At 44.2% G+C, this 26,539-nt stretch overlaps 2 protein-coding genes across 7 annotated transcripts in view; one reads left to right on the top strand and one right to left on the bottom strand.

The window, feature by feature from the left end:
• Nucleotides 1-26,539, bottom strand: part of DLG3 (discs large MAGUK scaffold protein 3) — a 59,719-nt gene that overhangs the window by 24,182 nt on the left and 8,998 nt on the right. For 3 of the 6 annotated variants that reach the window (XM_029239922.1, XM_029239921.1, XM_029239927.1), the window contains exons 7-10: nucleotides 26,131-26,290; nucleotides 24,308-24,464; nucleotides 23,554-23,656; nucleotides 925-1,039 (exon numbers count right to left, since the gene is read on the bottom strand). In XM_029239922.1, the coding sequence (XP_029095755.1) occupies nucleotides 925-1,039; nucleotides 23,554-23,656; nucleotides 24,308-24,464; nucleotides 26,131-26,290 (535 nt within the window). Of the gene's footprint in view, nucleotides 1-924; nucleotides 1,040-22,565; nucleotides 22,742-23,553; nucleotides 23,657-24,307; nucleotides 24,465-25,128; nucleotides 25,520-26,130; nucleotides 26,291-26,539 lie in introns of those variants that run through there. The other 3 variants (XM_029239924.1, XM_029239925.1, XM_029239926.1) reach the window with 3 other exon arrangements.
• LOC114905608 (chromobox protein homolog 3-like) lies at nucleotides 8,891-10,293 on the top strand. The gene is given in 3 exon segments (XM_029239930.1): nucleotides 8,891-9,670; nucleotides 9,672-9,810; nucleotides 10,079-10,293. Coding segments are annotated over 3 exon segments (552 nt in total). The 5' UTR covers nucleotides 8,891-9,322; the 3' UTR covers nucleotides 10,144-10,293.

The following is a 26,539-nucleotide window of genomic DNA, read 5'->3' as shown; positions in this document are numbered from 1 at the left end:
ACACACACACACACACACACACACACACACACACACACACACACACACACACACACGGCTCAGAGGAGTAATCCTACCACCTCTTTCTCCGAGGATTTTACCCTTGGAGAGGTACAATATGCTTGCCCCAGGCTGCTGGAGTTTTGCCAAGAAGCCCAAGCAGGAAGAAGGAAACTATCCCTAATTCTAGGAGGAGTCCATAGTGTTCATTTAGCAATCCAACTCTCTAAGAGGTTTGTACTTTGACCTGACAAAGTATTATAATGTGACTCAAGGGTCAAAAGCTCAGCCTCGGACAGTATCTCAGAACAGCTTTCAGCAGCAATACACTCAATGCTATATATCCGTTCCACCCACCCTTCCTGTGGAAGATACACCATCCCATCCCATGTCCCATGATTCAGATACAGCAGACCAGTGCGCAGGGAGTGAGGGAACACAATTAAAAAAAAAAAAAAACCCAGAAAGCAGCAGCCTGTCAGTTCTTTGGTTTCTTAAAAGAGACCCTGTACCAGAACACAGTGATAGCTGATATGCTCGGATACAAATTCTGATGTCTATTATGCATATGTAGAAGGGGGGAATGCCAAGTTTCCCCTCAAATCACAGATTGCAAGCAAAGTACTTTGAACATTTGAGTGCTCTCTGAATGCTGAACAGCAACAATCACCCAACAGTCTTTTACAATTAGAGCAAACTGAAAATTTCCCATACTGAGTCATTCAGGAGCAAAAAGGAAGAAGCCAGCTCACAAAAGGGAGGAGATACTGACCATAAAGTACACAACCTGAGCATACAGTGCAAAGTGTTGTTTTAGTACTGGGAGTACACACTCCCTACCCCACTAGTTAAACAAGAAGGGCTGGGTTGGCACGGAACTCCCCTTGTGCAGCACAAGGCCTGGTGCTCAGAGGTGAGACTTACCTGACGTACAAGGACCTCTTCTCACTTGTCCGCAGGGACCCAGACCCAGAGCTCATACTGCTGTTCATCATTTGTTCTCGCAAGTCATGTATCTTCGATTCAAAGCGACTGTATTCTGTCAGAGAGACAAGGGAAAGGACAAGAAAAGAATGAACCCAAGGAGTTGTACCAAGCCTGTGTGCCAGCGGCCAAAGAGCCAGGAGGACCCTTGGCTTCAAAGCAGCCAGAGCCAGCCCAGTCAATCTTTGCTTTGATAAGCAGAGTACCTCCTCCATGCACAGAAAGATTTCTCTCCACCCCCAGACTAGTAGAATGAAAGAATACACCTGAAAAAGGAGTAACATTTGGACATATCGAATGGAAAAACTCACTGATCCTTAAAAAAAATAACAACTGGAAAGAGGTTCCAGTGCAGCCTTCATTAATCTTTAGAGCAGGCGCTAAGGCCCAAGGAGAGCAGATGGGAAAAGAGACTTTCCCGAAAAGTGGATTGCAGAGAACAGATGGCCCTGAGATGCAGGGTGGTGGGGCAGCGAAGGACCTGAGGCCATTATATCACTGTTAGGCAAAGATGATCTGTTTCTAGATGACTTGTTTTTTTGAGGGGGGACATTGGAATGCAGTACAAAGGTAAAAACAAACCTCACAATCAGAAGAGAAGATCACAAAGCTCTCCTGAATTATTTCCCTTTTAACAAACAGGGTCTTTGGCTTCAGTAACAATTGAACATTACAATAGAAATTCTCCCAAACCCAGAAGTCTGCTGACATCTCTCTCCTCCAAAACCATCTAGCCAGGGGGGTCATAAGTCCATGCCCAACTTTGTAGCCCACTGACACCGTTACAACAGTCTGAAAAAGCCTCATCATTCTGGAAAGGTGACTACAGGTTTACACCCGATGTAAGAAAACCTGACATAGGAAAACTAACTCTATCCATACAATTATTATAAAAGGCTTTTTACAGGGCTACTTTGCTGTGACACTCTCCTAGCACATTTTAAATATGATGTTCACATTTACCACAAACACACACACACACCCCGCACATTTTTCAGGTCTATAATTGCCAGTCTATAATTGCCACATAAAATGGGATATATCTAAGGCACAGACTGTGAAAATGGTAGAAAACAGGCATACTTCATTATGACAAGCTGATTTTAAAGGAAGTCACAATTTATACTGGGGGTTGAAGGTTGGGGAACTGCTTTAAAAAACAAACACATTTCCAGGAAAAAAGAATTCCACAAAAGCATTTTCATGCACCGCAGAGGGCTGGCAAGAAGCATCCCCATCTAGTCTGTAAGACTCTACAGGCAGAAAACAAAACACCTGTTCTAACACCTGACACTCCCCTTCCCTCAGCAAAGCAACCTGACCTTCAGCTGGGTATAAAGGGAAACAGTTAAAAGCCTAAACAGGAGGGAATAGGGTTCTAACTCATACAAATATCCTCTTCTCAACAAAGTTTCTTTTTGTTCACTCTGGTACCAATGAAGCCAACTGGTTAAACTCATGTGCTCTTTCATTCAGCACGCACTGGTGTTATGGTGATTTGTCCTCATTACTTACTCCTGTCCCTGAAATCCTGCAGGAAGCAGTTAAGTCACTGACTCACCCATTAAATGTTGGGGAAAGAAAAAAAGAGAGACAGCAGCTGGACAATGTCCCTATTCTGAGGGTTAGACGGCAACACATCAATATCAATGAGGCTTCCCAATCTAAAGGTAGAAGGTGGTGACCGATCTGTCGTGGCAGCCCTGGATGGCCCAAGCGCGCAGCAGCAGGGCTATCTACCTCTAGAGCCGCCCAGGCGCGGGTCCCGCCCCAAGGCTCAGCCCTCCAGCCCAGCCCTCTCCAGTTGGCTCCTTTCTGGCCCTCCTCCCCACTCACCGGCTAAAAGGAGACTGGGTGAGACAAAGAGATTTCTGACCAAGCAACCCCTTCTTGAGCAAGATAAGTAAAAGGCAGAAATATGCGTTGAACACAGAAAAAGAAAAAGAAAAAAAACCCACCACCCAGTCTATCCTTAAGCCATATTCCCCCTCTCCCAACTTGTTTATATATTCTCTTCTTTGGAATTGGCTTGCCCACTGAACTCCAACTTAGCAGCCGGTCATGGCAGTTGCTTAGTAACTACATTTCTTAAATAACCCTTTAAAAACAACCGCCAAACCACCATTTCCTCAAAGCTCCTAATCCAAGGTTGATAACGCTGGGCCAGAGAGCCCACTTAAAATAGACTATAGAAAGAGAACAAGGCTATTGCTTTAAGGAAGCCACTTTCTGTTTTCTATGTGCTACTAAGCTTTCAAGTCTATTAAATAGTGTTTTATTCACTTTTTCCCCATTCAGATGATCCCCTTAGAGTTCTAGCTGCTCATCGGTCTCTGACTTTTATTTGTAGAGTTATCTAATGTCCAGTAGGCACAAAGTAGGCTCCGAATAAATGATTGTTGGGTAAACGAGGAGCAGATTAAAAAACTCTGCCCAAGTCGATGCTTCTGTTCTCAAACTAATAAAACTAATGGTTTATTTAACTCATGGCTGCCAGCTTCACTGAGGGCTTGGAAAAGTAGTCAAGAAGTATTCCCATTTGCTTTTGTTCCCAAGGTTAATTGTTGGGAGCAACTGGAGTATATGTTTTTTAAACACCTTTTTGAGATGTTAATAACCCACAGTGGGCATCTGATTAACAAACTTTGTTTATAACAAAGAAAAAAATAATTCTAACAAAAAGCTGTTTAGAATAGTCTTTAGATAGTACCTCATCTTAATATTAGAGGCCTCATTTTCCAAGGACAAAAGCTTCACCTAAAAAGCATCTGAATTCTAAGACCTTACAATTTGCCAAGGTCCCTCTTTTCCCCTTCCACTCATAACAAAGCCGTTGCTGGAAGGCATCTCCTAGGCCTAAGTCTTTGCCTAAGAAGCCCACCAGACCAGCCTCTTTAATCCAAAAGGCCTACTTCAAACAGGTTATTTTAAAGAAACAACACTTATTACTAAAATCTCAAGTCTACTAAACTGTGTTATATTCATTTTTTTCCCATTCATATGAACCCAACCATTTGTGATCCACAAAGATATCCACGGTGAGTCAGTCATTGCTCCCTCATTCTCTTTACTAATCACAGAGAGAAAAGGGAGTGGGGTAGGGGACAATCAGGCATCATTCCCCGAAACAGGATTTCTCACTGACCCTCTGGGGTGCCTCTGAAAGATCAGGATTTGGGACCCTACCCCCTGATACACTGACTCAGAACCTACTGAGTGGGCCAAGGAATCTGTATTTTTAACAAGCATCAAGATAATTCCGATGCCAAATAAAATTTGAAACTGCTGGTCTTGATTACAGAATTGAGTTCTGTTTTGTTTTGTTAGTTCAGGGAAAAGATAACGTAAGTATCCTGCAGCCTGTCTCAAAAGGAAGTTAGGACAAGAGGGTTGGAAAGCTCTCCAAAAAAAAAAAAAAAATTGGCAATACAACTGCAAATTCCACGGGAAAGGAAAGTGCTAAAGAAGCCTCTGTCCAATATATACACTACCAAACGTAAAATAGATAGCTAGTGGGAAGCAGCCGCATAGCACAGGGGGATCAGCTCGGTGCTTTGTGACCATGTAGGGGGGGGGGATGGGGGGGGTGGGAGGGAGGGAGACGCAAGAGGGAAGAGATATGGGAACATATGTATATGTATAACTGATTCACTTTGTTGTAAAGCAGAAACTAACACACCACTGTAAAGCAATTATACTCCAATAAAGATGTTTAAAAAGAAAAAAGAGGGCTTCCCTGGTGGCGCAGTGGTTGAGAGTCCGCCTGAGGATGCAGGGGACACAGGTTCGTGCCCCGGTTCGGGAGGATCCCACATGCCGCGGAGCGGCTGGGCCCGTGAGCCATGGCCGCTGAACCTGCGCGTCCGGAGTCTGTGCTCCGCAACGGGAGAGGCCACAACAGTGAGAGGCCCGCATACCGCAAAAAAAGAAAAAAAAAGAAACCTCTGTCCAATGTGCCTGCAAAGAAATCTAATGAGTTTACACTTTTTTAAATTATAAAAGTAGCACATGATTTTTTAAAATCTTTAACTTTTTTCTTTGGACATTCCTGTATCATTTCCCCATCCCACGACCCAGAAGTAACCAGTTAGGATTTTTAGTATGTATCCTTCCAGACTTACTTCCATGTATATATCGTTTATATACATACACTCACAACTCACATAGATTCACATGTTTTTTTCATTCTGATATATAATGGAAACCTATTCATGTCAGTACACAGTGATCTACCTCGTCCTTTATAATAGCTGCACAGTATTGCATATTATGGACAGACCATAATTTATTCAGTTGTATCCCAACAGACATACATTTAAATTGTTTATAATTTTTTTATATTACAATCAATGCTGCTCTGTATATTTGTACGAGCATTTCGATAGCATAGATTCCTAGAAGTGAAAATGCAGGGTCAAATTACATGCACATGAAAAAATTTGATTGGCACTATCAAAATGAACCCCAATATTCTGAAACCTTCATGACTGGAAGTGAGGATAAACTGCTAGTCTAAAGCTTCCAGCAGCTCTTCTGTTCCTGAAGAAGTAGAGGCAGAATTTACCTTTAAGGACAGATTGATCTTTTTGTTTGGGGGAAAAAACTCTGATAAGCCTTTTGGTTATGAAAAAGTAAAGCCAAGACTGCATTCTGGAATAGACAAAGAGGAACCTCAAATGTTCTCTGCATAATCACAGAAAAGGTCCTCCTGTGGGTGGAGCTGCTGATTCAAAGGGCTCGTCCTACCACCTATATGATACTTTATCTACCTCTAGAAATATCTACCTCTAGACTTGACCACTCTGCCTCCTCCTACTTAGTAATTTCATGCCAAACCTCCCTGGTACAGTAAATGACAGCCCCCTTCCTCCTGTGCACAACCAGTGTTTCCTCAGTGTTTTGCTGATGTTCTTCTAACTGCTTCCTCAATCCATCTTTCTTTCTAACTTCCATTGTCATTGCCTTTTCCTTTTCTCATGATTATTTTTATCTCTTGCCTGGATTTAGGTCACACTGTGTTATCTCTTCTCTGGACCACTGCTGTATTGCTCTAGCTGGTGGTCTGCCCCCAGGCTCTCCAAACTCCAATCCAGCTTAAGATTCTTATTTGAAAAGCCTTCCTAAAACGCCAACTTGTAGCCCTCTGTCCAGGTATCTATAATAACTCAACAGCAACTAAAGAACTTTAATATCTCAACTAAAATTTCAAAGACTGCTAAAACCATCATCTTGTCACTCTCAGCCGATCTATCCCATGTTTTATTAGACAGATCCTCTTTTGATCTAACCTGCCTGGAACTCTTGAACACAATTTGTTCATTCCTACCTATTATTCCCTTGTCCTGAAATTTTCCTCCCTGCCTGACACTGAACATCCTTTATGTCCTTCACCGCTCAGAAGTTTTATTCATTATTTATTCAAATATTAACTAAATGTCTACAGTGTGCCAGGCATTATGAGAGCTGATGGGGATATAATGGTAATCAAACAGTTCCTAGAAATTACAATAATGAAAAAAACAACTACTAATTACAATTTTAATTACGATCGTGACAACTGCTATGAAGAAAATGCTACAAGATGAACAGGGTGACCCAATCTACTGAGTGGGGGGATGGGAGGTTAACAAAGGTTTCCATGAGGAAGCGACATTTAAGCTGAGACTTTAAGGATGAAGAGTTAGCCCGTGGAAAAGGGGTAAAGAAAGCATTCCAGACAGAAGGAACAGCATATGTGAGGGTACAAAATATCTGGATCACAGGGAAGTAAGGGAATACTGGCAGGAGATCAGACTTGTAACGTAGACAGAGGTCAGATTATACATGACCTTGTGGACTCCAGTAAAGATTTCTGCTTTCATCCTAAGAGTAACAGAAAGAAGTCACTGAAAGATTTTAAGTAAAGGAATGACATGAACATGTTTGTATGTGTATCACTATGGCTATTGTGGGGAGAATAAGTGTGGTGCCTCACATGTAGATTTAAGTTTCTTGACAGCAGAGGACCATGCTTTCTCTTTTTGCCTAGGCCCTACAGCCCCTAGGAGGGCCTGCTTTACAGCATCCAAACCAGCTAGCCCCCTAGCCTCTGCTCAAATATATCCAATGTTGGGAAGCTCTGTATTCCTTAATTATTAGACAACACTATTCAAGAGAAAATTCTTGGATTGAGGGCCATCTCTTTTGCTAGCTGGTCCTACTTTGGTGTCTAAAACAGTATAAAACATGATGGATTCTCTTCTGCATAACTGTATGAAGGAACAGTTTTAAAAAAATCAAAGAGCTGGGAAAGCCTGGAGCAGGTTCCAAGACTACTGAGTAAGACTGAAGAGAAGGTAGAGTGTGAACAGGGGAAGGGGAAGTGATGGAAGGTTAGGGGGCCAGATTATAAGAGTTTGAGATAGGACTTTTCTTACTAGGCTTTGGGAACCACTGTTAAGTGTTTAAATAGGAAAGTGATACAATTAGAACTAGGTTTGGGGGAAGATCATTCTGAGAACATAATACAGAAGGGAAAACAGCGACAAAGATAACAGAGACCTGTTCTACTAGTATAGACAATGACTTCAAAGGCTTGACATAGTGTGGGGGCAACTGAGGACAGAAAGAAGAGGCAAGAATCAGGAAATATGCTGGAGCTAGAGGAGAGAAAATCTGACATCTGACTGGATGTAGGGTGAGAAAGGATCAAAGGCAGCTTCTGAATTTCTTCCTGAAAGACCAGGAAAAGGTGGGATAATATCAGCCATAATAGAAACTGGCCATCATGTACTCCAAGTAAGTTCTCTATTCTCCAGGCTAAATACTGTTACTTCCTTAACGATTCTTCATCTAACGTGGTTTCCAGGCCCTCCACTACCTCTCCCTTTTTAAAATCTAGTGCCCAGAACTTGTGGTGATGTCATTTTCTTTACAAAACTGTAAGCTCCTTGATGTGGTTTTTGTTTCCTTCTCAAAGTTTAGCATGGCAATCTGCACCCTTGTTGAGTCAACGATCTTTACTGAATGTGCTAACTCACTATAAAGATCCAACAGGACAAACCTGGACACTGTAATTCTCAAATTCTGACTCCTCAGGAACTAATGTAAGAAAAAAGAATACAAAACTTTCTCCTTCCATTGACCCCAAAAATGGTAAAAACTGAACAACAAAACCACAAACCACTTCTGCAAAACACTAACATATCAGAGGTTTCAAGACCTACTTAATAGCCTAATAAAGCATCAAAGAGGACTGAAACTACAGTATTCACTAATATGAAATGGACACATAACCAAGCCTCCAAATCCATCTCCCCTATAAGACTTTGATCTCAAATGCATCTACGTTCCTAATGACAGAAAAACTGTCTTCTCAGGATAAAAAATGACATTTGTCAGTAATTTGAAAAAGCAGAAAGGGGCTCAGTTTCTCAACCCATAGAAGACTTATGTGGTTCTATTTGATTATGGGTAGGAAAATGTTGTAGAGACAGGAAACAATGGGAAGCAAAAAAGGGTACTTACTCTGCATGAAGCACTGACTACCTATGGTTTGAATGAAGATATAAAAGGTAAATGCTCCAAAATAAAATAAAAACCATGCCTACCAAATTTGGAAGTGACAATGAAGCTGGGGAGACAACTGGATGACAGACTTCAGACACACAGATTGTGACAGGTAGGAACAATGGAAAGACGGGAATACAAACAGAATGCAAAAGAGAAATGTAACTTCCTGACCTTGAGTCCCCACACAAATACTGAGTAGGGAAGACAGGGCTGAATAACAGCATGTGTCTTGGTTGGCTATCAACACAAAACAAGGCAATAGCTGCCCAAAGGCTCGTCTGTTCCTATGGAAGTGAAGGTGTTCCAATCTCAAACTCATACAGCCCTCATTTGCCATTGCTGAGCTGCCCTGACCTCAGAGGAATCACCCGTTGTGCAAATGTACAGAACTCGTGAGAGTCACAGATTTTGATGAGTATGAATTGTGTTTTAGGTTTCTACAGTTGCCTTTGGAGTGCAAACCCTCAGGATTTGTATGAATTACAAGCATCTGTCCCAACAACATAGCTCATGTTTTCAAAAGAAATGGATGGAGCCAAAAGTAAAATAAGCCCATCAAGAAGATACCTGTCAGTGTGGTGATAAGTACATGAATCGTCAAACAGCACAACATTTCTTGGAATTACAAACTTGTCTCTATAAAATAATATGAAGCCTATTACTTGGGTTAGTTTCTAATTATGGGGCCTACCATTTAAAGAATCTGACACCTCTAACAGAAGCCGCAGACCCGGACCGGAGCAGCTCGGAGGCGGTGAATAATAGCTCTTCAAGTCTGCAGTAAAAAATGGCCTCCAATAAAACTACATTGCAAAAAATGGGAAGGAAACAGAATGGAAAGAGTAAAAAAGTCGTAGAGGCAGAACCTGAAGAATTTGTGGTAGAAAAAGTACCGGACCGACGTGTAGTGAATGGGAAGGTGGAGTATTTCCGGAAGTGGAAGGGATTTACAGATGCAGACAATACTTGGGAACCCGAAAAAAATTTAGATTGTCCAGAGTTAATTGAAGCATTTCTTAATTCTCAAAAAGCTGGTAAAGAAAAAGATGGAACAAAAAGAAAATCTTTATCTGACAGTGAATCTGATGATAGCAAATCAAAGAAGAAAAGAGATGCTGCTGATAAACCAAGAGGTTTTTGCCAGAGGTCTCAACCCAGAGCGAATAATTGGTGCCACAGACAGCAGTGGAGAATTAATGTTTCTCATGAAATGGAAACATTCCGATGAGGCAGACTTGGTGCTGGCAAAAGAGGCAAATATGAAGTGTCCTCAAATTGTAATTGCTTTTGTGTGTGTGTGTGTGTGTCTGTGTGGTTTTTTGTTTTTTTTTTTTTTTTTGTGGTACACGGGCCTCTCACTGTTGTGGCCTCTCCCGTTGCAGAGCACAGGCTCCGGATGCGCAGGCTCAGCGGCCATGGCTCACGGGCCCAGCCGCTCCGTGGCATGTGGGATCTTCCCGGACCAGGGCACGAACCCGTGTCCCCTGCATCGGCAGGCGGGCTCTCAACCACTGCGCCACCAGGGAAGCCCTGTGGGTTTTATTTGTAATTGCTTTTTATGAAGAGAGACTAACTTGGCATTCTTGTCCAGAAGATGAAGCTCAATAATTGTCTGCATTGCTTTTTATATATATATTTTTTTATCAAAAATCTGGGTCTTGGTTTTTTTTGATTTATTAGTGTGAAGAAATAACTACATTCTAATGAAAATCAAGTTTGATATGTTCGTTTTGAAGTAGTACTGGGGAAGTTGTTGGGTTTGGGGGGGAATTTGGGGGGGTTTTGTTTCTGTTTTGCATCTGTAGCACTGGTTACTTTGAACAAATAAAAGCTTTCTGTAGTTGCTTCCTTTAGCAGAAAAGAACGTTTGATACCACGGTATATTATTTCCTCTGCATTAGAGAACAGCTTTTCTAAATGTTCGGGAAAATCTCCATAGTCATTACTCAATCGGAATTTAGAATTTGCATTTAACTCATATATGCCTAAGGACCATTCTGGGTTTTTTGTATGTGTATACATATGTAAATGGTTGGGGGTTTTCTGGTTATTGTTTAAATACATTTACCAAAACAAAAACAGCCTTTCACAACCAGGGATAAGCCCATGTTTCTGGGATTCTATCATTTTGAGCAATATAAGAAATCGCTTCAACTTCAATTGAAAAGTTAAGTCTTAACTTTTCAAATTAAATAATTTTGTAATTAATTAGACAAATTAATGTAAACAATTTAAATTGGATAATTTTTTAAAGCAGCCCTACCAGAATCTGCATCCATATCTACCATCATATAAATGCAGCTTTATATGTAAAAACCCCTGAAAGGAAAATTTTATCTCTGTCAACCCAAATGAAAAAACTAGAAAAATTCTGGTATGTGTTAATTAGCCAAGCAAGACTTAGTTAAATGGACATTTAAAGCTTCCTTTTGGCAAACCATTCTTTTATAAGAAGTTGAAATCCCCGTGCTGTGTTTACTGAAAGACTGTGATACATGGAATGTCTCAGACTTGTTAATGGAAACCTAATCAGATGGTTAGAGATGTTGGCAATTTAGGATCTGCAGGAATAAATGAGTGAACAAACTTTACTAATCTAAACTTGACCTGCATGTTTTTTCAAACTTTACCCCAACCCATTCCTTACATGTAGGCTCAATCTTCTCAGTATTTTGGGTTACTGGTTCAGCAGAAGCCAGGAAAAACAATAACTTGGTAGTAATCAGAATGTTTCTCAACTGTATATTGTTTACTTTATTGTAAATACTGGTGAACAGTGGTCAATAAATAGTTTTATATTCAAAAAGAAAAGAATCTGACACCTCTAAAACTAGACAATTTCTCAGTTCCCTTCTAATTTTGACATAATTATGATTTTAGAACCAAATCAATGAGGTCCATAAGAAATCAAACCTAGGACTAGTCTAATAAAAAATTTTAATATGATCTACAAGAAGGAAATCTTCACATCTGCAAATAATCCTAAACTCTTTGGGTCAAAAAAATACCAATTTAAGGAGTATAAATTGCAAGAAAAAGAATTTAAGGCTATATGAGAGGGCAGAAAAGTTGCAAACAGACCTCCATATGGGCAAATGCTGCTTGAAGAAAAATAATTTCAGCTCTACTTTTAGAACAATGGGCTCGGAACTATGACTAACCCAGAACAGAAACTTCAGTGTCATTGTATTCTGGTCCCTGCACTGTCACAATGTGCTTCCTCACCCATACACACACATTACCAGGGTCCTGATGCTGGGAATAAAACAGAAAACAAGACAAGCCATATCAGCATGCCATAAAAAAAATCCAGATTATCCCTACTGACTGGATGTTTCTGTCCCCTAAAGAGCTTAGTGATTATGCAGGAAGGGCCACTGAGCAAAAGTGCTATACTATATAAATGTGCCATGACATTCAGCCACCTGGTCTGAAACGAGTAGAATGAAAAATGCGTTGATCTCGCATCAAGCTAAGAAGAAGTTTTTCATAGGACCTGGCCATTGGCTCTCCTCACCCTGTTCTAGATCACCCAACAGATCAGGGTAAAAGCTTCAAATAGGGCCTTTTCTCTAATTCAAAAGAATTTCATATAGTATATTCAAATGCAAGATTAACAAAGCCTTTAGCTCCTTTAACCCATAAGTCAAAGTCTATGTAAGAACCACCCCAAGACAAAACACCTCATCTAGAAAACATGAGAATGAATACCTTGCCCTGAAGGTAGCAGGTACTCTTGTTCACAACAATCTTTTCCACTTAACAGAAATGCTGCAACACAGTGACTGAAACACACAACATTTTATGACTAAGCTTGCTAACTTGAGATAATATAACTGATTTCTATGTTTTGTTTTGTTTTTTATTTTTTTTGGCCGCAGCCGGCGGCTTTCGCCCCACCAGGGATCGAACCCGGGCCCCCTGCAGTGGAAGCATGGAATCGTAACCACTGGACCACCAGGGAATTCCCTGATTTCTATGTTTTACTATGTCAATTGAGAATCTAGATTCAAATGTTCTTCACAGTAGTCAGTCACTCCAATAGGATCACAAATTCTCTCACAATAGTTATTGGGGTATCAACTGAATCTCTTTTGGGTCAAGTTTCTGTGGAAGGAACCCAGAAACTGAGACCTAGAGAAAGACCCTTCTGGTTATTTGTCAAAACATCTGCGGTCATTTTTCATATTTTACTCTGATAATCCCAGAGTAAAATATTACAGAACAGAATTAAGAAACCCCAAATCCAAATTATAAGCATGTGTGTGTGGTTGTGTGTGTGCGTGCGTAATAAAGGTGGCACTTCAAAACAGCACGAAAATGATGGATTATCTAATAAATGGTACCAAGGTATTCCTTAAATATTTGGAGCAAAAATAAGGTAGTGTCCTATCTTACCTCATAAATAAAGTCCAGGCAGGTTAAAGTTTTAAATGCAAAAAGAAAAACATTAAATAACTACAATAAAACAAAGGCAGACATTTATTTTATCTCAGGGTAGGAAAGGCCCTTCCAAACCTAGGGGCAGAGGTGAAATACACAAAAGAAAACACTGATAGACTTGACTACATAAAAACAAAACATCTGTACATCAAAATAAAATAAAATAATAAAGCAAAATGGGGAAAACCGCTGCAATATATATGACAAAGAACTAATATTCTAACTACTTTAAAGCTTTTACGTATCAGCAAGAACTAATGAACATACGTCAACAGGGAAATGGGGAAAGGGTATGAACAGGCAATCCACACACAAAAAAAGAAAATGATGAACAAACACACACACAAATGTTCAATTCTATTATGAAAAAGAAATACAAATTAAGATATGAATTAAGTAACATTTTTACCTATCCAATTTGCAGAGATTTTTAAAAAATAATACTCCATGTTAGCAAGGTTGGTGGAGGTGGAGAAATATACCAAAATATATCAAATATATCAAAAGTCTTAAACATGGTCATATCCTTTGGCCCAATAATTCCACTCCAAAGAATTCATTCTGAAGGCACAATCACAGATTCACAAAAAGCCTCATACAAGGATATCCATCAAAGTGCTATTTATAAGATCAAAAAATTGCAACAAACAACCTACAAGTCCTCCAATAAGGGAATGATTACATGAATTATGGCACACACATGATGGAATATTGTTTAACTATTAAAAACCATTTTAATAAAATATGCATGACGCCAAGTTAAAAGAATGGATATAAGACTGCTTAAATACAATGATCCGAGTCTTGAAAGAGATACATACATACTATATGATATATAAAAGTTTGGAGGGAAATATATACAAACACAAGGCTATTTCTGGAGGTAGTTTTACAGGTGATTTGAACTTTTTTTACTTTGTATTTTGTTATGTTCCAACTTTCTACAAATCTGAATGTAATATTTATATATCCAGGAAAAATATAATTTTAAAAATTATATATTTTACAATTATATATATTATAATATAAAATAATTTGAGGGGGATGGGGAGGCAGACTGAAAAAGACAGGCCCAAGGATGAAGCCAGGACACACGTGCACTAGAAATTTCCCTCCTCACTGCTCTTGACTCCTTCATCATTTTCCTCTGGGACAGATCACCCAACCAGTTGCAGACAAATCCACTTAAATGTATTATCACTGTTATCACCTTGCCATCTTATCCAAGAGTAGACCAAAGAAGCCCTGCCAATGCATTGCTAAAATCTAGATATACCACATTTACCCTATTTCCTTGGTCTACCAGTCCAGTAACCCTGTCCATCAAGGCAATTTGGCAGTCTGACATGATTCGTTTGACTTTGGTGAACCAATACTGGTTCCAGTGCTCACCACTTCTTTTTTCTGAGTGTTTATAAAACAACTCTTGGGCTTCCCTGGTGGTACAGTGGTTGAGAATATGCCTGCCGATGCAGGGGACACAGGTTCAAGCCCTGGTCTGGGAAGATCCCACATGCCGCGGAGCAACTGGCCCGTGAGCCACAACTACTGAGCCTGCATGTCTGGAGCCTGTGCTCTGCAACAAGAGAGGCCACGACAGTGAGAGGCCCGCGCACCGCGATGAAGAGTGGCCCCCGCTTGCCACAACTAGAGAAAGCCCTCGCACAGAAACAAAGACCCAACACAGCCAAAAATAAAAATAGATAAATTAAAAGAAGGCTCAACATTTAAAAAAAAAAAACAACTCTTAATAATCTAGTTTGGAATTTAACCCAAGATTTACAAAATTCTCTTTCTCCTTTTTGAAAATCTGAAGGACACGTGTGTATCCAGATCCCCAATGCACGTATTTATATAAAATGTGTTAATTTCATCAAGTTGAAAAATCCCCAAATCTCTAGGGTCTTTGTTTTTTTAAGATATCTAAATTCAGTGAAAAGTAGTGAAAAGTAAACAAAGATCTATTTCGAGAGGATGAAAGCCTTATCACAGGAAAGAAGAGGGGAAGACAAGACCTTTATTAAAACAAGACTGTTATTAACTCAAGACTGTGGTTCGGGCTTCCCTGGTGGCGCAGTGGTTGGGGGTCCGCCTGCCGATGCAGGGGACACGGGTTCGTGCCCCGGTCCGGGAGGATCCCGCATGCCGCGGAGCAGCTGGGCCCGTGAGCCGTGGCCGCTGAGCCTGCGCGTCCGGAGCACAAGCTCCGCAACGGGAGAGGCCACAGCAGTGAGAGGCCCTCCTACCGCAAAAAAAACCAACCAACCAAACAAACAAACAAAACCTCAAGACTGTGATTCAACAACAGTCTAGGTACAAACAGGAGCTTGTGAATCGAATTCACTTACACTTATCTAACACAGAATTTGAGTTAGAAGAAACATGTGAGATCATTTTGCATAGTCCCCTCATTTTACAGATCAGAAAACTGGGGCCCATGGGGACTTCCCTGGTGGCACAGTGGCTGAGAATCCGCCTGCCAATGCAGGGGACAAGGGTTCAAGCCCTGGTCCGGGAAGACCCCACATGCCGCGGAGCAACTAAGCCTGTGCACCACAACTACTGAAGCCCGTGCTCCGTAACAAGGGAAGCCACTGCAATGAGAAGCCCATGCACCACAATGAAGAGTAGCCCCCCCCCACCGCTGCAACTAGAGAAAGCCCACGTGCAGCAATGAAAACCCAACACACCCAAAAATAAAATATAATAAAATAAATTTTAAAAAAAAACCAATAAAACAATTACCCTATGGTGGAATATAAGTCTAAATCTTCAAACAAACAAAGCAACAGTGTAAATACCAGGGTCAAGATTTCAACAAGCAACACATTAAATTAAAAAGAAATCCTAAAAAGCTATAAATAAATAAGAAATAATTCATTCTCTATATCATTCTAATCACTCTACCCCATCAGAAGAACCGATGTTTTAGAGACACCAAAGCTCCTAGGATTTTGCCTCAAACCATGTAACAAGGACAAGAAAGCACCTGTCTAGCTAGGTTCAGAATTCTTTGCCAACTCTAGCTACCATGTCCTTAGGCTACATGGAAGACAAAAAAGCACAGTGCACACGAGTACACACACAAACACACAAACACACACACACACACACACACACACACACACACACCTGTATATAAAGTTCAGCCCCAGGAGGCAAAACTGAAAAGAAAGCTAACATATTTCTCTCTTCTAAGTTTGCAAAACAGGGTGGGCCTAAAAGGGTGCAGCCACTTTGGGAAAGTCTGGCGGTTCCTCAAAAATGTTCAATGTTGTTACCTTATGACCCGGCAATTCCACTCCTAGGCATATATACCCAAAAGAATTGAAAACATATGACCGCACAAAAACCTCCCGTGAGGTTCATAGCAGCAGTATTCACAGTAGTTGAAAGGTGGAAACAACCCAAAAGTCCATCAACAGAAGAATGGATAAACAACTTATGGTATAACCATAGGATGGAATATCATTTAGCCTTAAAAAGGAATGAAGTGTTACATGCTACAACATGATGAACCTTGAAAGCACTATGCTGAAAGAAAGAAGACAGACACAAAAGACTACATGTTGTATGATTCCATTTATATGAACCAGCCAGAAAAGGACACTTTACAGAAACAGAAAGTAGATCAGTGGTTGCCTTGGGCGAGGGAAGGCAAGGGGAGGAGTTTGGGGGAAATGGGAAGTGACTGCTAATGGAACAGGACTTCTTTTTGGGGTGAGGAAAATGTTCTAAAATTGACTGTTGCACCACTCTGAACATTCTAGAAACCACTGAGTTGTACACTTTAAATGGGTGAATTGTATGGTATGTGAATAAGCTGGAGGGTTTTCTGTTTTGTTTTTTTTTTAAGGTGGGCCCTATCATTTTTATCAGGTCAGCATTCCTAGATAAAATTATCCGTACCCACGCCCTCCAGCACACAGTGATAAGAGTGGAAAGGTAGTCCCTTATCCTCCTGGTTCCCTCTAATCACCTGAGTAATAACAGTTGGCTTGCTCCGGTCTCAAGTCAATTTATAAACAACGTGAGAATCAGGGGACTAAGCAAAGCAAAACAATAAGCACAAGAAAAGATGCTCAACATCATTAGCCATTCGGTAAATGCAAATGAGAAGCACAATGAGGACTTCCCTGGTGGTACAGTGGTTAACAGTCCGCCTGCCAATGCAGGGGACACGGGTTTGAGCCCTGGTCCGGGAAGACTCCACATGCCACTGAGCAGCTAGGCCCGTGTGCCACAACTACTGAGCCTGCACTCCAGAGCCTGCAAGCCACAACGACTGAAGCCCGCGTGCCTAGGGCCCATGCTCCACAACAAGGGAAGCCACCGCAACAAGAGAAGCCCGCGCATCGCAACGAAGAGTAGCCCCCACTTGGCGTAACTAGGGAAAGCCTGCGTGCAGCAACAAAGACCCGATGCAGCCAAAAGTAAATAAATAAAAATTTTAAAAAAAGAAAGAAAAGAAAACCACAATGAGATATCACTTCACACCCACCAGAATGGCTAGAATCAAAAAAACTGACATTAATAAGGGTTGGCAAGGATGTGGAGAAACTGTAACCCTCACACTGCTGGTGGGAATGTGAAATGGTGCAGCCACAATGGAAAACAGCCTGGCCATTCCTCAAAAGCTTAAATATAGAGTTGCCATATGATCCAGTAGGTATATATAAACAAGAGAAATAAAAACACATGCCCATGCAGAAAACTGCATACAGATGTTCAAAGATAGCATTCATAATAGCCAAAAGAGTGGAAATAACCCAAATGCCCATCAACTCATGAATGGATAAACAAAATGTGATATATTCATATAATAGAATAGTATTCAGTCCTGAAAAGAAATAAAGTACTGATACATGCTACAACACAGATGAACCTTGAAAACACTATGTCAAGTGAGAGTAGCCAGTCATAAAAGACCATATATGAATCCATTTATACAAAATGTCCAGAACAGGCAAATCCATAGAAGCAGGAAGTAGATTAGTAGCACTGAGGGGGATGGGGAGGTTGGTGGGGCAGTGGGGTGGGGAGAGGCTGGGGGGACAGCTAAAGGATTTTTCTTTTTGCGGTGGTGAAATGTTCTAAAATTGACTGCTGGGATGGTTGCACAACTCTGTGAATTTTACACCACTGAATTACACCCTTAAATGAGTGAACTGTAAGTTCATAAAAAACATGAATGACAAATACAACTTTATTTCACTTGAAGAAATGGGAAATTCCTATTTACTGCATTAGTATTCTTAGGCCTGCACACATTTGCTGTTAAGTCAAGCCAACCAATTCCCATCTTTTGGCTCCTCCTGAGGTTTCCCCCACAATATCAGTCTATGGTAGTCTTCCCAAGTCCACGTTCCTTTTGCAGGAGAGGGGGCGTCTCCTTCAGGCTTCCAGCAGCCCCTCTACCCCCAGGTTACCTCCTCCTTTGGTACAGGAGCTTGTGGTCATCAAGACTTAAAAAGCTGACATTTGGGGGCCTTACCTGCTGGCGCAGTGGTTAAGAATCTGCCTGCCAACGCAGGGGACACGGGTTCAATCCCTGGTCCAGGAAGATCCCACATGCCGCGGAGCAACTAAGCCCGTGCTCCTCAACAAGAGAAGCCACTGCAATGAGAAGCCCGCGCACCGTAATGAAGAGTAGCCCCTGCTCGCCGCAACTAGAGAAAGCCTGCACACAGCAACAAAGACCCGACGCAGCGAAAAATAAACAAAATAAATAAATTTATTTTTTTAAAAAAAGCTGACATTTGGGAGTTGGCTTTAGTCCATCTGTTAACAGCTTCTGGCACCTGAAGAGTCTCAGAGCAGTATCTTCTGGGTAGAAAGAAGGGGCTCACAGCTTCTCTGCTGTGGAGAGAGGTCGTTGTGGTCTCTTGGCAAAAGCCCTGGACACGAAGTTCTCAGGAAATCTGACTTCAAATTGTGATTATGCCCCTTACTGGCTGTGGGATCTTGAGCAAGTCACTCAACCTCTCTGATCCTCACTTTCCTCATCTGTAAAAGAGGGATAATACCACCTATCCCACGGGGATATCCTGAAGATTAATGCTTACAAAGCCATCTAGAACGCAGACATACTCAGTAATTCAACAAAACATGTGCCAGGCTCTGGACTAGGTGCTGGGGCACAAAGAAAAATACAATAGTAGCTGCCTTCAAATTGTTCAGTGTAGAAATGCTGTTAACAGGAATTCATTTTCTTCCCTCCCTACATTCGCCTTCTTTTAGGACGGCAACAGGAGTTTCAGAACTTTGATTCTTTGCCTTGATAAACTTTCACCTCTGTGCTCTCAAAAGAGATCATGCTGATAGGGTGGCACCTATGTTTACATCCCTCATTCTCAAACAGGGGAGATGGGGTGGTAAACTTAAATGTTGTGGGGAAAATATCCCTTTTATGCTTTCAAGTTATTACCAACACTGATCCTTACACTCTTCCAGGCCTTACCTGAAGGTGTTTCCATGGTGAAAAGTGTGCTTCTTCAGCACTTTAAAATAAGTATGGAAAACCCTAGTTCTTTCTCATTCCCTGTACCCCCAGCTTGTATGGATTTATATTCCAGTTGAAAAGACTAGTCACAAAGGATCAGTTCCCAGTTTAGCTACCTTAGTGACCAATTTCTGGCTCACCTCCTGATCTGGGGTTCAGAATCTATGCTAAAAACAAAAGGGCTTTCCAGAAAAATACTAGCTGAGTTTATAAACAGAGGCTGACACAAAGCAACTAGGGAGGAAAATGTAGGAGATAGTTTCTAAATCAAAATGTTATAACATGAAAACCATCCTTCCCTTGGTGGAGCAATTCCACAAGTCACAGAAAAATATTTTTCATTTTAGAATAGATTGGAAGAGAGCCTCTGCCAAGAGCCAGTTGTTTCAATTTTCAATTTGAATTTTAAGCAGGATTATACATGCCCAAGAACATCATGCTATTTTTAGCTAAATAGGTAGGATTGCTGTGTCCACAACAGTTTGGAGCAATCAGGAGTGAAACTATTAAACAGCATCTCTCACTGTAGTAGCTTATCATTTGGCACTTCTATATCTATTTTAATATTTTCCAAAGCGTCATCATACAAATATTTGTAAAGCACCCATGCTTAGGCACAATACAAAGTTTAAATAGATAGACAAGGTTCCTATCTTCATTATGGGTTCAACCCATTAAGCAACCAGATATATGAAAGAATCTCACAGTTAGAGCAAAGTCAGAGCTGCCATCCAGCCCCTAACTGCCCAGATGAGATACATCAGGAAGCAACTGTCCTACACCTATCACCCTTCCAATGCTTGCACCATCTCTATGTATTCAAAAGAGAGGGGTAATGAAAATGTTCTAAAATCGACTGTGATGATGAATGCACAATTCTGTGAATACACTAAAAGCCACTGAACTGTACACCTAAATGGATGCATTGTATGCTGTATGAATCATATCTCAATTAAGCTGTTAAAAAAAAGGAGAAAAATTGTTCTTACTCTGATTGCTCTAATTAGTCAAGGCTATTTTTTTTAAGCTCTCGTACTAAAGGATATCTAGCTAAAGGCTGCACTGGTTTGGCAATGGTGCCTCAAGGGCCACCATGGAGACCACTCTAATCTTTCCCTCACCCTCTCTTCTATTATTTTCCCAGTTCCTTTCCTCTGCTCCAACTAGGTCTTAGGTTTCTCAGGTATTCCCAAGCACGATTTGTCCCAGCTGGTGGACTTCAGGATTAAACTGATTGCTGACCCTCGGCAACTTTCCCTTCATGACCTTAGGCAAGTCATGTCCCTGCTCTCCTGTCGCTGTTCTGGTTTGCACAATGAGGGGTTGGACTACGTGATCCTTTCCAGCTCCCACATTCCATGTGAAAAAAATACAAATGATGAACACTTACTTGGCCAATAACATACAAAGTCTCTGCCATTTTAGCCAACAAACATATATTTGGATCATTCATTTTGTAAATGCCTATGTGATGCAATCCTCCAAAGAACAGTATTTAACATAATTATAAAATGATCAACATGGAGTCCTTATTCTTAAAAACTATCATTTTATCAAAGAAAATTCAGAGCCCAACACGGAATGCTTGATAGTCTCTCTGGACCTGTTTCCAAGGGTCCATTTTTGAATGGAAAAAAAAAAAGCTTTTGCATGTTGGGGCCCTGTTGGATTTTCCAAACCAAAGGAAGAAATGAGATTGGGGTGGCAGAGACTTAACAACAGTAGTTCAACTAAATCCTAAGAGAAGAAAGGCTTTGTTTGGCAAATGGTAGAGAGACCTAGCATAAGACAGCACCCTGACAAACATCAAAAATGCTCAGAAATATGCCCAGAGAGCAATGAACACTGAAGGAATCCCTTTAGCCAGGACAACTTGCAGCTTTTTATGCAAATCAATTACATTCTCCTAACAAAACTCGGAGAAACATGTAGTCACCAGTTTCCAACATACTACCACCAAATTCACAGTACTGTTTCCATGTGCCCAGCATCAGTGAGCAAAACCAAAAGAAACACATCAATTTCTCCTTCACACACACACACAAATATGCAAGAGAAACCATTTTCTTTGCAGAACCTACGTTGCCTAAGTTGTGGCCATGAAATGGATAAATATTGGTTGCTAATAAAAATCAGATGGTGAGCTCTACACTGAGAAGCAAACAGCATGCCCAAGCATCATAAAAACAATAACCCTAATGTGTGTTTCTTGTCATTAGGCGGGACACCCAACATGGAAAGAAATGACTCAAAGTGTCCATTTGCATCCCTCTTTCCTACTACCTCAGACCAACAAGCTCTCCTGTTAGTCATCTCCCTACACTTGTCCCCATCAAAAGGGCCTAGTGCATAAGGTTGCAGGCCCCTCTCTTGTTGGCCTTCAGGCTCCTGGCTTGAGGCGCTGAACAAGGGGTAGGGGGGCAGCGGAAAGGACAAAGGTAGGCGCTTTCGATCCCTCACGGCTTTGCAGCAGGGCTGCCAGCCTCTCCCCATTCTCATCACGGAACAGAGCACCTGCCCTAAGGGACAAAGGCTGGCCTTACAAAGAGGAGGGGGAGGCGAAAGGAGTCGGCGACAGTCGCAAACGCTGGCAAACAAAAGCGGGCATGGGGGGGGTCCGAGAACACCAAGCCCACCTCGGGGGTTCCCAGAGGTCGCCAGGTCGGGGTGGGGGGGAAAGGAGGCGTAGTAACGGATGTGGGGGAGGGGAAGACGGAGAAAATTCCTCTGAGGACCGAGATTAGGGAGCTGCTGGGGGCGCAGCCGCCGGCAAGAAGGAGAGTGGGGGGCGGACAGAGGTCCCAGGCGAGAAGGGGCAGAGTTTGTGGGTGGGGAGAGGTGATGGCCAAGAGGTGGAGGCCGGCCGGGGCTCAGCCGCGCGCATTGCTCCGCGGGGCCGCGAGGGACCCTCGGGAGGGGCTCCAAAGCCGCGCGCCGCGCGGGGCTGGGGACACGCGACCCAGGGATTCCGGGGAGAGCTCAGAGTTGGGGGCGCAGTGTGGGAAAAGAGAGAGTCTGAGAACAGAACCGTAGAGAGGCTAGGGGGGACTGTGAGGGGGCCTGACCCCCGTCCGCCCCACCTCACCTGGCGCCGGGTCGGAGTCCAGGTCTAGTGCTGAGAAAGCGCCAGCTCCGGCCGGCCCCTCTGTCCCGCGCGGGAGACCACGGACACAAAGCGGGGCACGCGGGAGGAGGGGGGGAGGAGGGGGAGGAGGAGGAGGAGGAGGGGGAGGGGAGGGAGGAGGAGGAGACGCCTGAGGCGCGCGAGGCGGGGAGGGGGGAAAGGAGGGGCGCCCGCCGCCCTCCGCCTGGGTCAGGGGGCGGGGCGTGAGGCTGGAGGCCGCGCTCGGCCGGCCAATGGCCACCCCGCCGGCCGGCTGGCTCAGGCGCGCTATCCCGCAGCTCACCTCGGCACCTGGGCCTTGGCTGGCCCCAGCCAATCAAATGCTTTCATTTGCATAACCGGCCCCTCCCACTCGCCCAAGCCGGGGGACTGCTCCCGCAGAACACAAAGAAGGCCCCCAGCAGGGAAAGGGGGGTCCACTTCCGATTCCCTACCTGGAGAGCCTAGCATCACCTTTTCAGCGCGTTTATGGCTGTTTCACGGTCACCCTGATGAGGGGAGAAGTGGGGGGTCATAGAGGTTTGGCCCAAGCACTCTTAAGAGGTTGGTACTCTTCTCCCTCAAGTCCTTCTAACCGAGAACTACCCTCCTGTTCCAGGGAACACAGTTATGTTCTTCGCCTCTTGAGCCCTCCGCCTCTGCCTCCCTCCTCCTCCCCTTTTTCCAGTAGCCCCAATCTCTGCGCTTCCTCCCGTAAACTGCCGCCCACTACTGGCCTTCAGCTGCATTGCAGCCCTATTCACCAGGCTCTGAGCACAGCCTTGATTGATGCTCCCAAGCTGTCCAAACCTACCCCAGTCCAGAAGGAAAACGAGAGAGGAAGAGGTTACTGTACCAGTGTAAGAAAGGACCTAGTCAAGTGGCTTTGTTACCTATGATGGCAAAAAGCCAGCAGTTAGTAATAAGTCTAATCTCCCCAAATCATCTTGTTCCACCTTCCTTCTCCTACCTTCAGGTCTGTACTGGGCCACAATAGTGACTGACTGGCCAGCCCGTTTCAGAGCAGCCGCAGCCTGCTCATGAGTTGCATTCCTCAGGTTCACGCCATTCACCTGTCCAAAGAGAGGAGTTATGAGCCACCCCAAAAGCAAGAAAGGAGTCCTCTGTTGTCCTGAGTTAGGAGAGGGAGATGGGTAGACCATCTCTAAGCCTACTTGGATGCCTTTCTCATCCAAGGATGGGCAATATCCCATCCTTGCCCCTAGGATGAGACCTAAAGGATATATCTCTAGCATAATAATATCTTTGTGGGGGTCAAATGCCAGCCAGGGTTAAGATCCAAGAGATACTCACTTCCTCCTTAAGTATAAGTCTGGTTCCCTGTCCCTCACTAAGGACATCTATAAAGAGAATACGGGGCTTCCCTGGTGGCGCAGTGGTTGAGAGTCCGCCTGCCAATACAGGGGACACGGGTTCGTGCCCCGGTCCGGGAAGATCCCACATGCCGCGGAGCAGCTGGGCCCGTGAGCCATGGCCACTGAGCCTGCGCGTCCGGAGCCTGTGCTCCACAACGGGAGAGGCCACAACAGTGAGAGGCCCGCGTACCGCAAAAAAAAAAAAAAAAAAAAAAAAGAGAATATGTTTTCTCCAGCTTTTAGCCTTCCCCCACTTCAAGAAGCATTCCTTGGAGACAGCCAGGTCTTCCCTCCTCCCTTTCAGACTGGCATAGCTCCCATCCTCCCACCTTGCCTTTGTCTCCTCACCGATAAGATCCGGTCTCCTCTGCGCAGCTCCCCACTCAGGTCAGCTGGGCCTCCTGCCAGGATGAAGGAGACGAAAATGCCTTCTCCATCCTCTCCTCCCACGATGTTGAAGCCCAGGCCTGTGGAGCCCTTGTGCAGGATGATCTTGCGGGGCTCTCTGGTGGGAAAGGAGTGGAAGGGTCAGGACAAAGTAGGTATAAACCGTTGTCCCTGCGAGGGCCAGCCTGGAACAAGGCCCATATGGCTGTAGACGGACTTAGGTTCCTAGGTATGATACTCTGTTGCTCCCTTTCTCTCCTGAAACCTGCTTGGCTGCTGTTTGCTTCCAGGTGCCAAGTTTCAGTTGTTCTTCCTCCCTTCTTCCTGAGGGCTTGGAGTCAACTTCCCAGTGGACAGTCCCCGACTCTCTCTGGTCAACAAACCCCTACCCTGGGCTCTAGAGACCATATCTCAGAGCCCACTCACTGGTCCTCTTCCTCCCCAGATTCTCCCATCCTACCAACTGGTGTGATTTGAACCCTGGGCCACAAGAAGGGGAATCAGTTAGGGGCTGTGGGATGGCCCTGGGGTTGATTGCACTCACCACCCACAAACTGTGCATACTTACTTTATACATGCTTCTCCGCAGTCTCAAAAATCCACCGACCAACTATGACCCCTCCTACTTTCCCCAACAACAGGTTTAGTCAACAGCTAGCACTATGTACCCTTGCTGGGTGATGTGGGAGATAGAGATAAAGAAATCCCAGGTCCCCAGAAGATGCTTAGGAGCCTAACTGAAGAGAGGAGACAAACACATGAAAACTCCGACTCCAACTAACCATGTCTAAGGAATCCCTCTGTAAATGGTCAGTGTCATCAAGTGAGAGCAGCTGCGGCTCCTGTGTATCCATACAACCTGACTCAGCACACTTGCCCAGCCCACTGCCTTCACTTTAAGCATCTTTCATCTGAGGAGCCCCAGGTCCGAGGCTCTTCCTTTCTTGCTCCCAGTCTCAGGTGCGAGGCTCCTTCCCTGAGACCCGGATGCTCTTGCTAAAGCCCTCCTCTCCTCCTACCTGGCATCCCCTCCAGGCCGCAGGGAGCGGAGCGGCCAGGCCCACCTCTGCGAAGCCCTCCTCCGCGAAGCCCTCCTCCAGGCCGAGGCCGAAGCTGAGCCCAAGCCCAGGGGCAAGCCGGAGCCTGAGAATTTGCGTGCCCTCTCCATGGCTCCTCCAGCTCCCCCCGCCCCCGCCCCCGCCTACTCCGTCAGCCTACCCTTCCGGCTCTACTGCAGCCAGCCCAGCAGCCTCCCAGGCCCCACCCTGCAGCAAACCTGTCCCCCGGAACCCCTGCCGGCCCAACCAGTTCCGCAGCGGCAGCAGCCTCCAGAGTGGGGCGGGGCCGTTCCCTGCGTGAGAGGCCACCTGGCCCGCCAGCCTCCCAGCATCCCGGACCAACCCCACCGGCTGAACTGCTCTCTTCTCTAACGTGGAATGGTTGCAGCAGAGGGGGCTGCAGCTGTCTCGGGGCAGGAAATCCCGCAGCCTCCACCTCCTCAGCCCCCTAAACACTCCATCCTACCCTTTCTCTGCACTTGCGAATGGGGGCCACACACTTGGCACTCCCCCTGATGGTAGAACTTGTCCCTGCAGCCACCTCTGTCCCTCCTTAGGGTCCCAAGGGCCTGAGAGGGGGCCTTAGACCCCAAAGACACGAGGTATGAGGGCTTTATCCTCTTCTATGCCATACTACGAGGAGGCCTGTGGCCAGCCAGAAGCGATTCCTCTCCGCCCCATCCCTAGGTAGGATGCGGAGGGGCGGGGCGGGGGAGGGGGTCTTACCTGGTGAAGTCCTCCTCAGCCAGCATGTGCCTGGGGATAGGAGAGTAGCGGGCGGGGGGAACCTGAGGAGGAGCAGGGTAGCTGACCTTGCTCTCCACAGCCCCGAGATAACCCAGGCTGGAGTTATGGCTTATGTGGTTGTCAGCCAAGGCAGTAAAAGCTGGAATCGAGAAAGGGAGAGAAAAGTTCCGAGACCACTCCCCAGTGGTACCCTACTCCACCCGCCACCAAGGGCTGACCACCCCCCCCACCTCAGATGTAAAGAGACCAGACCGAGGGATGCAGATTCCTCAGGCATCTCCTCCCCACTCCACCCCCTAGGGTTCCTCCTCCACAGTCCCTTTCTGAATTCTGAGCTCACTCCTGTGAGTCTTAGAAAGAGCTAAAGTCAAGGCAATCTACAAAGAAA

This window comes from Monodon monoceros, unplaced genomic scaffold (assembly GCF_005190385.1).
Source record: "Monodon monoceros isolate NGI ecotype Baffin Bay Population unplaced genomic scaffold, NGI_Narwhal_1 Super_Scaffold_22, whole genome shotgun sequence".
Taxonomy (NCBI): domain Eukaryota; kingdom Metazoa; phylum Chordata; class Mammalia; order Artiodactyla; family Monodontidae; genus Monodon; species Monodon monoceros.
This window is presented reverse-complemented; position numbering and strand designations above follow the sequence as displayed.